The sequence below is a fragment of the Schizosaccharomyces octosporus genome, assembly GCF_000150505.1.
Source record: "Schizosaccharomyces octosporus yFS286 unplaced genomic scaffold supercont6.1, whole genome shotgun sequence".
NCBI lineage: Eukaryota > Fungi > Ascomycota > Schizosaccharomycetes > Schizosaccharomycetales > Schizosaccharomycetaceae > Schizosaccharomyces > Schizosaccharomyces octosporus.
Genome location: NW_013185619.1, coordinates 3,627,093 through 3,642,573, shown reverse-complemented (window position 1 = coordinate 3,642,573; position 15,481 = coordinate 3,627,093). Strand labels below are relative to the sequence as shown.

Here is a 15,481-nt window from a genome sequence, read left to right as displayed (position 1 = left end):
CACTCAGAACAGGAAGGGTGTCCGAGTGGTTATGGAGCTAGTTTAAGGCACTAGTGCGAAAGCTCGTGGGTTCGAGTCCCACCCCTTTCAATACTTTGTTTTTTTTTTCTCTTTTCACTAAGAAGCAAAGTATTACCACTAAATTGATGAATGACCAAATTGAACATTTGAAGTTCCATCGTGCTTACCATAACTATTAACCATTTTTTGTTTTGTCCTTTGCTTTTTATCTGCATCTACGTTACTACTTGTTGCATGTTCCAGTTGGACACATCCATCTGCGCGCATTGATCCTTTTGTTGAAGTTTACTTTTTCATGATTACAACTTTTCATCCAACACTTTTTTTATTATTATTAAACTTTTTTTTTTTTTTCTTTTCTTTTTTAATGATTTCTCACCATGAGATGCTGGTCTTTTCCTGGTCTGGGTTTACTTAATCTTGAGTTTATAAAGAGAGAAAAGTGCTTTAACGATATCTGAGTTGTTAACAATGGATAATTCATAGGATGGAATTTTATTTTATTTTATTTTTTTCTTTTACCTACAAGAACAACTCTAAAAACAACTGGATTCTGTTTATTTTTTTATTTTTATTTTTATTTTTTTTTATTTATGTTTGTTTGTGGTCGTTTATTTCGAGGGAAAACCCCGACAATAAGACCACGGATTAACGTACTTATGACCTAATAGTAGTCACAAAAATTTGAAGAATCAACGCTATGGATGGATTGTTTATTCTTGTGATTTTGTCTCTATTGGTATATATCCCATCCTTGTTCCCAGTAACACCAATCGGTGGCTGTGGTTCTAACTATATATATTCACATATATTATCACTATACTTGAATCCTCTGGTGTATTGTCTTTTCAACCTTTTCCAACTTCTTTGCTGCTACCAATTTGGTGGAAAGAATTGGATTGCATCTAGATATCTTCATTACAAGTGTCATTATTCTCTTTCTTTTGAGAGACAGGTAGTGCGTGTATTGCATAGTGTCTCTTTCTATAGAGATCCTTTTTCCTTGGGTCGTTAGGTAAGGAATATCTATTCCTTCTTTTGATTTTTTTTTTCTTTAATTTTAATTTTAATTCTTATTCCCTACGTTTCCCTACGTTTCATTGTCCACCTACCTATCAATCTTTGCATCCATACCTTCTTTTTTACTTTATTTCTTAGCCTAGGAAAAGCGGTCTGGTCTTGGCATTGTTAAAGTACAATTCGTTGTCGTCGTTATTATTATTATTATTATTATCAACGGTATTATAATTATTCTTATTATTTTCTCTTTCGCTTTGGTTTTTTGCTCAATCCTTTTATTTACCTCTTTCTAATTCGCTTTTCTTGAAGTTGCTTGTGTCAGTTAATTTAGAAAATGGCGAATAGTAGCTCTGGTTCGTCGTCGTCCTCGACGTCGGCGTTTGTGTCGAGTTTAATCTTCAACTTGGTCATTTTTGCTATTATGATCTTTATTTTCATTTCCTTGCGTCCTCGTGAAAAACGAGTTTATCAACCTCGTTGTGAAGTCGAGACTCAACCAAAAGAACAAACACCTGAACCTGCTGGTAGCGGCCCTTTTTCCTGGCTTCTCAGTTGCCTGAGATTATCAGAGACTTCCTTAATTCGTTATGCCGGTGTCGATGCTTACTTCTTTTTGCGTTACCTCTTTACCTTTACGTTCCTTTGCTTCTTGGGCTGCATCATGCTTTTGCCCATTTTGCTTCCCGTCAATGCCACCAATGGAAATGGTAAAACTGGTTTCGACATCATCTCCTTTTCCAACGTCAAAAACCATAATCGCTTTTACGCTCATGTTTTTCTTAGTTGGATCTTCTTCGGTACTGTCATCTTTGTTATTTACCGGGAACTTCGCTTTTACGTCGTTTTCCGTCATGCCATCCAGGCTTCTCCTTTGTACGACCAAAGCAAGTCTTCTCACTGCATGGTTATCAGCGAACTTCCCAAGTCTGCTCTCGAAAGTGAGGACGTCATTCGCCAACATTTCCCCAATGCCTCTCGCGTTGAGTATGTCCACAACATTAAAAAGCTTCAAAAGCGTGTTGATAAACGTGATGCTCTCGGTAACAAGTACGAAGGCACTCTCAATGGACTTATCAACAAGTCTGTCGCAAAGAGGAACAAGTTAATCAAGAAGCAAAAGGAGTTGCCCACTGAGCTCGAACTCACCTCGTACGTGAAGAAGCGCCCTACTCATCGCCTCACATTCCTTATCGGAAAGAAAGTGGATACCATTGATTACTGCCGTGACGAAATTGCCAAATTGAACAAGGAAATTGATGAACTTCAAACTCAAGTGAAGGAACAAAAGAAGGTTGGTTCCGTCGTTCTGGAATTTCCCACTCAAGCTGATCTTCAAATGGCTTATCAAGCCTTTTTATACTCTTCCAATTTCCGCCGCTGGCGTATGGGCCGTGTTCTTTTGAACGTTCATCCCGATGAAATCGTTTGGTCCAACCTGGCTTTATCTACGTCTGAGCGCCATGCTCGTAGATTTGCTGCAAACTCGGTCTTGACGGCCATGATTATTTTCTGGGCCATTCCTGTCGCTGTTGTGGGTTGTATTTCCAACATCAACTTTTTAACATCCAAGGTGCACTTTTTGCGATTTATCGATAACATGCCTAGTAGATTGATGGGTATTATTACTGGTATTTTGCCGACTGTTGCCTATGCTGTTTTGATGTCGCTTGTGCCCCCTTTTATTAAATTCATGGGCAAAGTTGGAGGTTGTCTTACGGTTCATGAAATTGAAAGATACTGTCAAACATGGTTTTATGGATTTCAAACGGTTCAAGGATTTTTAGTTCTTACATTAACGTCTGCGGCAAGTTCGGCAGTCATTTCTGTAATTGAGAAGCCTCAAAGTGCCATGAGTCTTTTGGCGAACAATCTGCCAAGAGCCTCCAACTATTATATTTCTCAATTTTTGTTACAGGGATTGTCGTTCCCAGGAGGAGCGCTTGCGCAAATTGTTGCATTGGCATTATCGAAGGTTCTTGGACGGATTTTGGACAGCACTCCACGTCAAAAGTGGAACCGTTGGATCGGGTTATCTCAGCCTAGTTGGGGTGTATTGTATCCCACGTACTCATTGCTAGTGGTGATTATGTTGTGTTATGCGATCATTGCACCTATTATTATGGGATTTGCATTGGTTGGATTGACATTGATCTATATAGCTTACTTGTACAACTTGGTTTATGTATTTGCACATGGTGTGAATGCCAAAGGAAGAAACTATCCAATGGCTTTGTACCAAATGTTTGTTGGACTTTACCTTGCGGAAATTTGTTTGATTGGATTGTATGTATTGAGTAAGAACTGGGGCTGTACAGTGTTGCAAGCGTTGTTCTTGGGAGCTACGGTGGCTAGTCATGTGTACTTTAAATACAAGTTTTTGCCCTTGATGGATATTGTGCCATTGAGTGCGATTGAATGTGCGAATGAGCATCCTGAAATTAAATACCCAAAGGATTTGGGTACATCGGAAGCCAGAACTACAGGAAGAATGTATCCGTCGAACGTTGAAGTGAACGAGGAGCCCGTGGATCCTTTGGATGAAGGAAGAAGTGGAAGTGAAGCATATCAAACGTCATCGTCGAATATAGATGGATCTGTGCAGAAGGAGGATGAGAAGGATGAAAAGGCGATTGAATCGATGAGCGAACGGACGAATCCTACTCAAACGAAGGAGTCGACAATCAAGACGATAGGCGGTTGGGAAGAGAATGGATCTGTGTCAAAGCAAACGAACTTTGCAGTGAATTATCTTTCATCAGCGTTTCGTAAGGATACGATTATGCCTACGTTTGATCGTGTTTTACAGACTTTACCTACATTCTATGGGATTGGACCTAGTGGACAAGGATCGGTGCGGTACACGGATCCAGCATTGGAATCGACGCCTCCATCGATTTGGATTGGAGAAGATCCTATAGGGTTGTCGAAGCTTGCGATTGAAGATGCTGCGGGCAAGGTGGATGTGTTTGACTATCATACAGAGTTTGATGAGAAGGGTAAAGTTCAATACACAGGACCACCTCCCAAGTATGAAGATGCAATTTCAGGATAATTGGGAAACCAATAAATTCCAAGTCTAATTCAGTTTTTGCTATAATAATATATAACAACTAATAGGATGAAAGGAGTTGGAATTCATCCATCAGTAGAAAGAATAAATATATATAGAGAATTTTTATTGGTTTTTGGATATGATGTAGAGGAAGTAAAAGAGAGTAAAAGAGAGTAATTAAGTAGTTTGAGAAAAGAAAGAAAAATTTAGACTCGAAGAGTCTCCAACTAAAATTTTTCTTTCTTTTCTCTCTCTCTCTCCTCTTTGTTTTCCCCTCCGCTCCCCCCACCTGAAAAGCAAAGCCATCTTTACTCCACCTGCTCCACTATCACCTCCTCTCTTGCATTCATTTCTCTGCGTCATAAAACAAACGATAATGCAAACGACAACCAATCAACAACAAATTCCTTGATTCAAAAAGGACATTGATCACCAAAAACGATCTTCCATAACTGCGTCATAATCGTTTCGAGTGTGTATCCGTAATGAACCCCTCCATGTCTTTGATAAAAGGTTGCAATCCTTTGTTGGCCGAATTCCAATGAAATGCCTTGCTGGTTGTTTTCTTATGGGGAAAATCAAGTTCTTTGTTCCATGGAGCAATCATAAAAAGAGAGAGGATGGGTGGTTTTTCAATTTGCTCCTGTTGGAAAATTGGATTTTTGCAGTTCTCGCTGGAACAAGTTTTAGAGAAAAGAGGTGTTTGATTTTATTTTGTTTGATTTAATTTGATTTGTTTTTTTTTGTGGAAAAACAACAACAACAGCAAACTACGAAATTGTCTATTTGCTTTTTTTTAGATTTCGTTTCGAATTGACAGTTGTATTCGATATTTGATAAATTTTGATTTTTGATTTTTAATCTTGATTTTCTTTCTTTTTTTTTTGTGTTGGCGTTGTTGTTGTTTGGCGTCTTTTCGAGTTTGAATTTGAATTTGAATTTGAGGTTTTGCTTTTGCTTTTGTTTTTTTCTTGAAAAAGACAGTACTATTAGCTAATAGACGTTTGTGCGTGTGTGTGTGTTGTCGTGTTTCTTTGTTTGTCTTGGTTAGCGCATAAAAAGTCTGCATCTGTATCTGCGTGTGTTTTTCTCTCTCTTTGTTTCTGCCTTTTTTTCTTCCTTACGGTATTGGTATCCCTTTTCATGTTTTTAGAAATCGTTCTAGACCATCCTTCCTTTACTTTTCAAGAACCCGTCACTGGTAAAATTTGTTTTGAAACAAACACTGCATCTTCTCCCCGTTCCTTTCAAATCACCCTTCGTGTCAAAGGATATGCCGTCTACCACCACGGGTTTCTTTCCTCTCCTTCTTCCCACAAACACCCTACCATCGCGAGTTCTCCTTCCGATAGCGATGAAACCACCGAAATCTATTCCCATTCTTTCCCCGTTTCCATCCCTGCAGGCCCTTCCGCCAAATCCCATGCTGTCGACTTTCAATTCCGTTTCCCCGTAAAAGTTGCCGGTTCCCTTCCTTGCTCGAAATCCAACGATTCCATGGTCAATATTCGCTACATGCTGAAAGCTAGCATCCAAAAACGGTATGCATTTCTCAGCTCTTCTCAAAGCTGCAAGGCCGAAGTCATCATGGCTCCAAACCATTCCTCCGCCCCTTCAGCATTACCAAATTTCGATCATCCTACCTCTCTCTCCTTCCGTCCAACTCCCACCTCCCCTTCTTCTCCTTCTTCTCTTCCCAACATGGCCACCAATACTGCCACAAACACCTTTAACGCTTCTTCTACCTTTCGTCGTCCTTCTTTTAACCCTCAACTTCCTTTTGCCCATCTTGCCGCCAATCACGCCTCTCAATATTCCACGTCCTCTACTTCTTCTTCCTCTTCCACTTCTGCTCCTCATTCCGCTACCACCACTACTACCACCCATCCTCCTCCTTTTCTTTCCATCGCTCCCACCGCTCCAATGTCTTCTCTCTATTCCGACAGATATCCCGCTTCTCCCACCTCTCCTCCTCCTCCTCCTCATTTCCTTCCTTCTTACTATTACCACCCTCAAAACTCTTCTTCCCTTGCTTCCAATCCTCCTATCTCTCCCGGTTTGGACCTTGCTGCCACCACCCACTCTACCTATTCCTCCCCACGTCCTCACCTGGGCGCTTCCGTCCCATCCTACCCCTACGAATCTCCTCCCTCTGCTGTACCCACCACTTCTTCTTTCTACTCTTATTCCACCACTCCTCCTCTCCTCAGTAAAACTGGCCTTCGTTCTTACACCTCTCCTCCCGCTTCTTTCTCTCACCGTCAACCTTCATTCACCAATCCTCCCCCTTCGTTCCCTCTCAACTCGGCTTCTTCTTTCACTAGAGAATTTCCTCCTCCTTCTCCCTCTCATTCCCAATTTTACCCAAACCTTTCTCCCTCTGATCCCCTTCCCATCTCCACTCAGCCCAGCTCCTTTGCCGCTCTTGCCCCAGGTGAAAAGTTGAGCATCCATTTGGAGGAAGATGACTTGGTTGGCGATATCTCCGAAAATGATCCCATGCTCGACCAAACTGACTCTTCCTCCTCCGTCTTTCCTCCTCGAAAGAACTCTACTATCTTTCAAATGGATGACCATTTTGTTCAGGAACGTACTTCTTCTCCTTCTTCCGCCCATACTCAAAGAACTTCCGTGCATTCTTTATCCCCAGAAGTTTGTCTTGCCTCTGATTGCACTGTTAGTCCTTCTTCCACCGTCTCCGAAAAGGAACCAATCGACTTTCATCCTGCAAAGGATTCACGAGAACTAAATATGGATTATGCTAAAGAGTTTGACGTTTTAATTAACCAAGTTTTGCAATCGCTCTAATTTTTGAGTGCTTTTGGTTTTTCTTGATTCTGATTTCTGATATCTCTCTCTCTCTCTCTCTCTCTCTCTCTCTCTCTTTTTTCTATCTGTCTATTATCAAATTCTTAAATAATTTTCTCTTTTACTATATTTTTTTTTGGAGGTTGACTTTTCAATGTCTATCTTACCCTACCTTTTGCATCATCTATGAATTCATTTCTGTGTGGACGGAAATTGTTTTTGCTCTTTCAAATGACTTTGTGATTGAAAAAGGCCACATGTCACTATTACTGTCTATAACATATACTGATGTGTTTCCGAGTGTACATATATATACATATGCATTTATTCTATCTGATACCTATTTGTTGTTTTTCAAAGGGAATTCTTAATCATTTCATATAATTTTTATTCATATCGATGCTTCGCATTGCAAATAGTTTTATTAATAAAGAATTTTTCATTGTATTCTCTTTTGTATAGCATATCAATCTATTAGCTACGAATATTCTCTCTCATTCTTCAACCCACTCTTCTTGTAAATCATTCATCCTGTGCTTGCTATGGACTCGAAAAGTTGAGCAACATTGTACTTTTTCATTTTGAAACACGTTTTCCCAATACTTCACACACACGCACACACAAATTCTCTCTCTCTCTCTCTCTCTCTTTCAAAGACACGAATGCCCTTTCTTTTTCTCTAGCACACTCCTTTTGAATGAATTCTTCTGCAAACAAAAGTCCTTGTCAATTCTTAATATGATATTCTACAATCACCAAAATCCCATCCATTGTTTTAGAAAAATATATATAGAATAGGGGCCTGTCCTTCCACCGCGTTATGTAAATTTACGAGGGGTGTATTTCCCGTCTAATTTAATGTAAACACCAAAAGCACCGACTTCTTCAAGACACGACCTTTGCCATCTCTTTCGGTTTTCCACTTTTTTTATTTAGTGTCAACTCATGAACGGAAATGAGAACAATCAGAATAACCGTTATGACTTTCAGCAGATGACTGATGGCGAACATGTTGCACCCTCTACTTTCGACTCGTCAAACAATGCCAATTCTTCACAGTCACAGCTTGCTAGCAGTGAACAGGCTTTACTTGCTATTTTAGGAGGCGATTTACAACAGATAAATACGAACAATCCAAACCCCAATGGCTATCAACGAAATGTTTATCGTTCCGATGGCTCTTTAAATGTTCCTTCGGGAAACATGCTGAATCCTTCCTGGCCTGGCTATAATCCGAATTTTGTACAAGGAAGGTATGATCCGCCTTTTCAGCCTTACGTGATGACCCATCATCCTTCACAATCTTTTCCGCAACCGATGATGGGATCCACCCCGTCAACACCCTCCCAGCAGTCAAGTCTATCTTCTATAGGCTTACCTCCTCAATTGTCTTCAGCTCTTCCACACCAAAAGCAAAATCAATTTGCTCAATTGCTGGAACAAAACTCTGCCGCCTCTGCCCAATTTCCTAATGCATTCTCTCAACGCTCATCAGCCCCAGATGATACCGCGTCAATCCCTTTACATCCAAATCAATCATTTGTTAATACTCCGACCTCATTCCCGAATCTTCCATACCCTTTAGACCCTTCCCAAGTTTCTACTCAGCAACTTTTATCCACTTATAGAGACCAAGTCGCTCCTTCCGTTCGTCCTTACTCCTACCGAACCGCTGATTCGTTTCTTCCTTCACAGCTCCTTTCTACCACCGATTTATCCAAACATGTCGACATGGATACTTCCACCATGCCTTCCGCACCCGTGAATAATAACATCTCACCTGCTGCTTCCTCTTTCCCAGTCATTCCATCTGCTCCTAGTACCTCGCCGATGGCTTCTACTACGTTTTTTGAGCCTACCGAGTTTGCGACTCCCCACGATCAGCAGTCAACATTAGAACACCCCAGGTCCTTGCTGGAATGGTCTAGTCAGATGTCGTCTCACACGACCCCTATGGCTGGTGCCAGCATCCCAGTTACTTCTTTAAAGTCGTTCTATAAAATGGCTTACGAAGCTGCTAAATTATGTAACCTAAATCCAGCTGCTTTGGAACCTTTCGAAAAACAAATGTTGTCCGACAGACTACAGGATCCTCCAGTTTTGTTTCACTACCTACAAGTTCGGAACTCTATCTGCTGGTTATGGCGTAGAAATCCTACTCTTCCGATTTCCAAGGTTGAGGCTCAAGGCGTTTGCGCCGACAGATGCTTGTTTCCTTTGGCTATTTTGGCTTACGAGTTTCTTGTAAGGTATGGATACATTAATTACGGGTGTCTATCTTTTGAATCTATCGTTACCCCCAATATTCAAAACACCTCGCCTTCACCACAAGACAAGCAAAAAACTATTGTCGTTGTGGGTGCCGGCCTCACTGGTCTTGCTTGTGCTAGACACCTGACGTCTCTCTTTACTCAGTTTTCTTCTTCATTTTCTTCCAAAGGAGAATCCATCCCCAAAATTATCCTGTTAGAAAGTAAACAAAGGACTGGTGGCCGAATTTACAGTCGTGTCATTCCTCCCAGCAATACCCCTTTCTCTGAAAGAGATGCTTTGCACGATTTGGCCGGCATTACAGAAGCTATAGATTTTGGATTCCAATATTTAACTTCTGGATCGGATAACGTGTTATTCACCCTTATAGAACAACAACTGGGTTTGCAGACGCTTCCCTTGAAGGGTTTTGATCTTTTACACGATGAACAAGAAAATAAAATGTTTGATATTACTGATTCAAAACGGTTGGAGGCTTTATGGACAAGACTTCTGCACCTAGCTTCTTTCTTAACGAGTGAATCTTCCGAGATGGTTTCCAATAATCAATTCTTACAAAAATTTCAGTCTTTTTTAGATGAGATTAGTCCGAACCATAACCCTGGTCCTTTTATTATTGAGAATATGTCACACATGTCTTTCAAGGAAAGTCTCATTTTACTTATCCAGAAAAGTTCCTCTTACTTGAAACTAACGTCAAAAGAAAAGCGGTTTTTAACATGGTCGTTTGTTACAAATGATATGGATGACATTTTGCATGCTTCCAAGAGCTCTTCTGATGGGGACTTTGATTCAGAAAGTTTGACCCCCAGAGTGGTTAAAAATGGACTCTCCCAATTAAGCTGGGCCTTACAGTCCTATCCATATCCGCTAAATATACAATATGGAAAGAGCGTCTGCGAAATTAGAAACGAGATTTCAAAATGCTTTGTACATTGTACCGATTCTAGTGTTTATGAGGCCGATCATGTTGTAATGGCTTGTTCACCATATCATTTTACCTCCGATATAAATATTCAACCACCTCTTCCTTCCCAAGTGGTTGATATCCTGAAAACTACGCAATATGCTTCCGGAAAAAAAGTACGTTGAGCTTTATATTTCATAGTGATTTATTTACTAATATTTTAGTTAATTCTGAGGTATTCGAAAGTTTTTTGGAAAAGAGATATACGATCGTTTGGTTTACTGCCTCTCTACGATAATGTTGAAGACGATTTAAGTTTTACTGCTACTGGAAATTCCATGCCGGTATCCAGGGTATGGAATATGTTTCCAATAACGGAGCAACCCATTTTAGTCGCTGATGTGACGGAATCTGCTGTTGGCACAGGAAATGAAGGCTCGTCGTTAATTCAGCTTTTAAATTCCTGGTTAATTAACCATTTTGCTGATCAAGCGAACGACTCTGCCGAGCTTTTGGACTGTTGGGAAGTAAATTGGTCTAACGGAAATCCTCTTGATGGATTATTTGTTCAGAAAAGTAATGTTCCTGACTCTGCTGTCATACAAAAAGGTGGTTCTTTCAATTTGGGATGCCTCCACTTTGTAGGAGATTATTTACAACCTGCGATTACCGGTTCTTCAATATCAAAGTCATATTTAGCAGGTATTTCCGTTTGTACGGAAATAATTAATGATCTGGCACAAGTCGGGCTTACACTACCTGTAATGGGTGAGACGGCTCGTAATGAGCTTGAAGAGTATATGCAACGAACAACAACCAAACATCATGATACTGATGCAGAAGTTCAGCGACATCTTTCCTATCGCGCTAGATATCGTCTCAAGCGGCAAGAACGTTTGGACGAACATAAAGAAGAAAGTGAATTGTTAGTTACCGAGCTCCTAGGCTATATACCTGAACCTCCCATTAAGCCAAGTGCAAATCCGTTTTTGTTGTATCAAAAAATGCAGTGGCATGTATGTCGAGCACTTGCTGATGATGAAAAGAAAAAACTTACGGGTGATAGCGAAGCGAAAGCTACTATAAACGAAATTCGTGCAAAACTCGGGAAATCATGGCGACAACTGGATGATTTAGGTAAAAAGCCATGGGTTGAAGAGATTGCAGCTCGGCGAGAAGCTTATGCTGGAAAAAATATGCGTTATCAACAATTAGCCAAAGAGTATGAACTACGAGCCGAACAGATTCGAAATGATCATTCTGTCAAAGCTCGTGATGAGCCTATTCCGGAAGATGAAACTCGACTTTACATTTTAGCTCAAAGAGAAGAAGCCGAACAGAAAAATATAGTTGATGAAGGCGATGGCTCTCAAAGTGCTGAGGGCAGTGATGAAGAATACCGTGATGACGGTAATTCCTCAGATTCTGGCGGCAATGCTCATGATTAGAGCTTACTTTTTTCAAAAGAATTGCTGATTTTATTGAAAGTCTTTAATTTTTGGGTCAATAAAAAACAAAAAGAAAAAGGATAGATAGGACTGTATATATATATCGCATATGTATATTGAATATTTAATTTAGCTTATGATATGTACTTTAGGTAATGAATTAGAATTGTTTCACCGATGTTTATGGTTATTGTTCATTCTAATAATAACTAGCACAAGTAACATCAATAAGCGTAAATGCATATGAGAGTACCAATTGCTTCGATTCATGAAAGAAAGCAAATGTCTACAGGATCATTGGAGTGAACTTTTATCGAAAGATACAATAAAACGAAAAATTAGTCCCGCCGGGGATCGAACCCGGGACCTTCTGCGTGTGAAGCAGAAATCATACCACTAGAACACGAGACTCTTGTTGTAGTTATTCATCAGTAAGTGTTATATAAAATAACGTATGTCGAGTTGGTGTGTGAGAAGTTCTACTTCATCGAAGCCATTCATTGAAGCATAAATAGTATGGCATTAGAAGATGGCTCTACAACTGTCTAAAAAACGGCCAAAATGTACCAGAGTTACTTCTCTACTAAGTCGAAGAAGATGATTAACCCGTTAAGTTCGTAATATTAAAAGTATTAACAAATATTAAAAAACCATAGCCAAAAGTATTATGTTTTGCAACCTCAATATATGGGACAAAAAGCATTGTAAACAGAAATCCGTTGTTTTTACTATACATATAAAAATGCCAAAGCGAACATTTAATCCAGCCGATGTGCTTTAGGTCTGTAATACACCAGAGTTTACGGAAGGATTCGCGACTGGCGTGCTATTCGTAACCAATTCATTCACACTAGAAGAGCGTAACCACGTGTCAATTTTTACCATATTATAATTTATGTTAGACAGTTCCTGTACCATAGTATCATGTTTGGAACGAAGCTCGGAAAGCACATTCAAGGCATACTGTCTTTGGTCAATAGTAGATCCTTGTAATTCCGGAGGAAATTGTAATGGTGAAGGAGGTGCATTCATAATTAAAGGATTGGAAGCTAGGTTAGTTTGCGAATTAGATTTTTTAAGCTTATCGCTCATAACTTCAGTGTCTTTGGAAGTAGAAGAACCTGAAGGTTCTTCAGGATTTAGCAATGAAGCAATACCTTCTGCTATTTTTGGTTTTTTCTGCTCACGACTAGGTAAGTTAACGGATTCACCAACGGGAAGAATTGGAGGAAGATGCCATTTCTTGTTTAGAACATTGCTTTCCTGTTTAACGGGTTCTTTCACGTTCACCTCGCCGACGGACAACGGTGAACCCGTAGATTTATTAGAAGGACTAACATTTAGGGGAGGGAGCGGGACGGAATAAACTGGTCGAGCATTATGAGGAATTTCGCCGTTCATTCTATTGACAACATTATTAGTCAAGTTGACTGAACTATCGGCCTGCGTCTCAGGTTGGACACCCAGAGTGTGAGCAGCTTCCGGAACTTTGTTGTAAGGATAGAAATATTGGCTATTCGTCTCGGGCTCACCTGCAGCAAGTCTTGAGAGCGTCAATAAAGGTGAGGAATTAACTACAGGAGGCAACATTCCACTGTACCCGTTAATCGGATAAGCGGGATGATGGAAGGAGCTAGCAGGGTTGAGTAAAGGATTAGCAGGGGAACCATAATCAACGGGTTTATCGGATACTCTATGGATATTGTGGGATTTATCGCCATTCTTGGGCTTGGTCATTAAGGTTTCTTTTGGTGGTGAGCTTTTAACGCGCTTATGTGCATCGGTGGCTTGCATAGAAGCCTGTTTAGAAGACTGTGAAGCCACATTATGGTTGTTGTGCATGACGATACGCTTTCTTCGCTTAATAATAGCTTTCTTCATGGTTACCGGACGGTGTATGCCATGAATCTTGTAATAAAGACCGCATGCATTGCAAATTGGATTACCAAGTTCGTCTCTGCGCCAAAGAGGTGTATTGGTAGTACCACAATTCTGACAGCACGTAGCCCCCAATTCACTAGCAGAAACCAGGGTTGGTCCTTCCGATTGTTCACTCGCACGGCGTTTATTACTTTCAGATTTCAACGAGGCTCCGGATTCTGGGGACTTGGATCTTTGTTCATCCTCACTACCAGAGGCGTCTGATTCTCGACTGACAACAGAAGAGTCAGGCTTGGGTGACATGCTAGAACGATCTAACTTGTTGGATTTCGAACTGATACTTTTCAAACGATTATTCAAAGCAGGACAACCAGTGCAAGAAGCGCTTCCACCTGTTCCATCACAATAACCGTCTCCAGAACAGGTTCCATTTGTGCAAATTTGTTTGGCAACGGGAGGCGCATCTTTTTGGTGTTCTTCCGCTTTTACAGGACGGGCCTGATTTCGGTGTTTCTGGTATAAACCGCAAGCGTTGCAAAGTAAGGAATTATCCGGACCACGCCTCCACAGTGAGGTTGTCGTGCTATGACAATTCGAGCACATTTGTCCAAAAGAAGATTTCGCAGTCATTTTCACTTAATGCAAACCGTTAATAAATAACAAGATATCTCAACAACAATGTAAAACAAGAGATAAAGAGGATCTTTAAACAAAAAAAAATAATAGAAAATAAAATAAAATAAAAACAGAAAAGAGTAATACAAATTGACAGCGGAAAGAGCGTCAATGCAGGATTACAACAAGAAAAGAGACTAATGAAAAAGACCGTGTATACAAACAAAATAAAAAATTACTTGTTAACGAATAAAAGTAGCCAATTCCAAGTGGTAAACGGGGAATGAGAAAGTCTGATATATAACAAGCAAGCAACGAGAAGAAAACGAATCTTTTTCAAGAATTATAAAAATAAAGAAGATATTCAAACGATGTTAAACCGAAAAATACGTTTGTTTGTCAAAAAGAAGATAGTAATAGCTATTAGACAAAAAAGACAACACAAAAAAAGTTGATTTAGTCTAATCGAAAGAGACAAGACAAAGTGCTGAAGAGGAAGAAGAAAAAAAAATCCCTTGCAAACAAGTAATAAACGCAAAGAAAAAAAAAGCAAGTCAACAGTTTGAACGTATCAGCAGGGATCCAATTCAGCCTACTTTGGAGATAGATAAATAACAAAAGCCCACCCGAATATTCAGAATAAACCAGTAAAGTTTCAAAAAATAGGAGTATTAAACAATAAGAAATCTTTTAATTCAATCGAAGAAGTACCTTTGCTTGCTTTCAAACCTGGATTTCTCTAGGTAAAAAATTGCCCCTCTATATCAATGTCTTTCCAAACACAGTTCCAGGTAGCTACGTGAATCGCTCAAGTCGTAGCTGAATTATAATCAACAGAAATATACGCAACACCTTGATTTTTGACGGATATGTTTGGAATCTTGCTGGTCTTGACAACTAAATAGATTCGCCAAGGAAAATTCGCACGGAATAATCCCAAGTTTAGCAGGAAACGAATGTTTCCAAAGTTCTAAAGATTCTTCTCTATGAGCTTTTCGCAAGGAAACTTGGTTAAAGAAGAGTTCTCAATGTTGCTGTTTGCAAATGGTAAAGCTTAGATAGAGAGAGGATGAAACTGATTAGGATAACCAAGGAATACCGCGTAGTGTGGTCCAATCACCTGGTTGATAATTCAAGGTAACACTCGGGTAACAATGAAATCTAAGGCAAGGCGTGCTCGCTTCGCTTCAAGAAGAAAAGGGAACAAAGGGCAAAAAGTGTTTGAAAGAGAAAGCAAAATGAAAACAGACAAACAAGGAGAGTAAGTTTTGCTGCTGGTAGAGAGGGACTTGAAAGAGGATGACTATCTGAGCCAAACCTCGAATGTTCAGAAAGGAAAACGAACAATGGTGATTGCAGCTGGTTAACAATGACAAGAAAAACAAGAAAGAGGATGGGATGCGAAGGGATAAATTCACTTGGTTTTTATCGGAAAGAGAGAAACTTGGGAACTGAGGA

At 39.9% G+C, this 15,481-nt stretch overlaps 4 protein-coding genes and 2 non-coding genes across 6 annotated transcripts; 4 read left to right on the top strand and 2 right to left on the bottom strand.

Moving 5' to 3' along the window:
* The first annotated feature begins 11 nt into the window (after positions 1–11).
* On the top strand, positions 12–90 carry SOCG_16205. The gene has a single exon. It is a non-coding gene; the product is annotated as a tRNA-Leu (tRNA).
* A 627-nt stretch (positions 91–717) lies between these two features.
* SOCG_02449 (DUF221 family protein) lies at positions 718–4,182 on the top strand. The gene has a single exon (XM_013160942.1). The coding sequence runs from the start codon at positions 1,376–1,378 to the stop codon at positions 4,091–4,093; it is 2,718 nt and encodes a 905-aa protein (XP_013016396.1). The 5' UTR covers positions 718–1,375; the 3' UTR covers positions 4,094–4,182.
* Positions 4,183–4,710: 528 nt separating this feature from the next.
* Positions 4,711–7,348, top strand: SOCG_02448 (meiotic suppressor protein Ste7). Its single transcript, XM_013160941.1, has one exon. The coding sequence runs from the start codon at positions 5,237–5,239 to the stop codon at positions 6,899–6,901; it is 1,665 nt and encodes a 554-aa protein (XP_013016395.1). The 5' UTR covers positions 4,711–5,236; the 3' UTR covers positions 6,902–7,348.
* Positions 7,349–7,710: 362 nt separating this feature from the next.
* On the top strand, positions 7,711–11,705 carry SOCG_02447 (histone demethylase SWIRM2). Its single transcript, XM_013160940.1, has 2 exons — positions 7,711–10,255; positions 10,304–11,705. The coding sequence occupies exons 1-2, from the start codon at positions 7,847–7,849 to the stop codon at positions 11,525–11,527; spliced, it is 3,633 nt and encodes a 1,210-aa protein (XP_013016394.1). The 5' UTR covers positions 7,711–7,846; the 3' UTR covers positions 11,528–11,705.
* A 161-nt stretch (positions 11,706–11,866) lies between these two features.
* Positions 11,867–11,938, bottom strand: SOCG_16204. Its single transcript has one exon. It is a non-coding gene; the product is annotated as a tRNA-Val (tRNA).
* A 159-nt stretch (positions 11,939–12,097) lies between these two features.
* Positions 12,098–15,049, bottom strand: SOCG_02446 (iron-sensing transcription factor Fep1). The gene has a single exon (XM_013160939.1). It carries the CDS (start codon positions 14,036–14,038, stop codon positions 12,305–12,307), a length of 1,734 nt encoding a protein of 577 aa, XP_013016393.1. The 5' UTR covers positions 14,039–15,049; the 3' UTR covers positions 12,098–12,304.
* Positions 15,050–15,481: the final 432 nt, after the last annotated feature.

Excerpts from the sequence above, each read along its gene's own strand:
- SOCG_02449 (XM_013160942.1), top strand. The coding sequence starts at position 1,376 with ATGGCGAATAGTAGCTCTGGTTCGTCGTCGTCCTCGACGTCGGCGTTT.
- SOCG_02448 (XM_013160941.1), top strand. The coding sequence starts at position 5,237 with ATGTTTTTAGAAATCGTTCTAGACCATCCTTCCTTTACTTTTCAAGAA.
- SOCG_02447 (XM_013160940.1), top strand. The coding sequence starts at position 7,847 with ATGAACGGAAATGAGAACAATCAGAATAACCGTTATGACTTTCAGCAG. Across the intron at positions 10,256-10,303 it reads AATATGCTTCCGGAAAAAAA|TTAATTCTGAGGTATTCGAA; the intron begins GTACGTTGAGCT and ends CTAATATTTTAG.
- SOCG_02446 (XM_013160939.1), bottom strand. The coding sequence starts at position 14,038 with ATGACTGCGAAATCTTCTTTTGGACAAATGTGCTCGAATTGTCATAGC.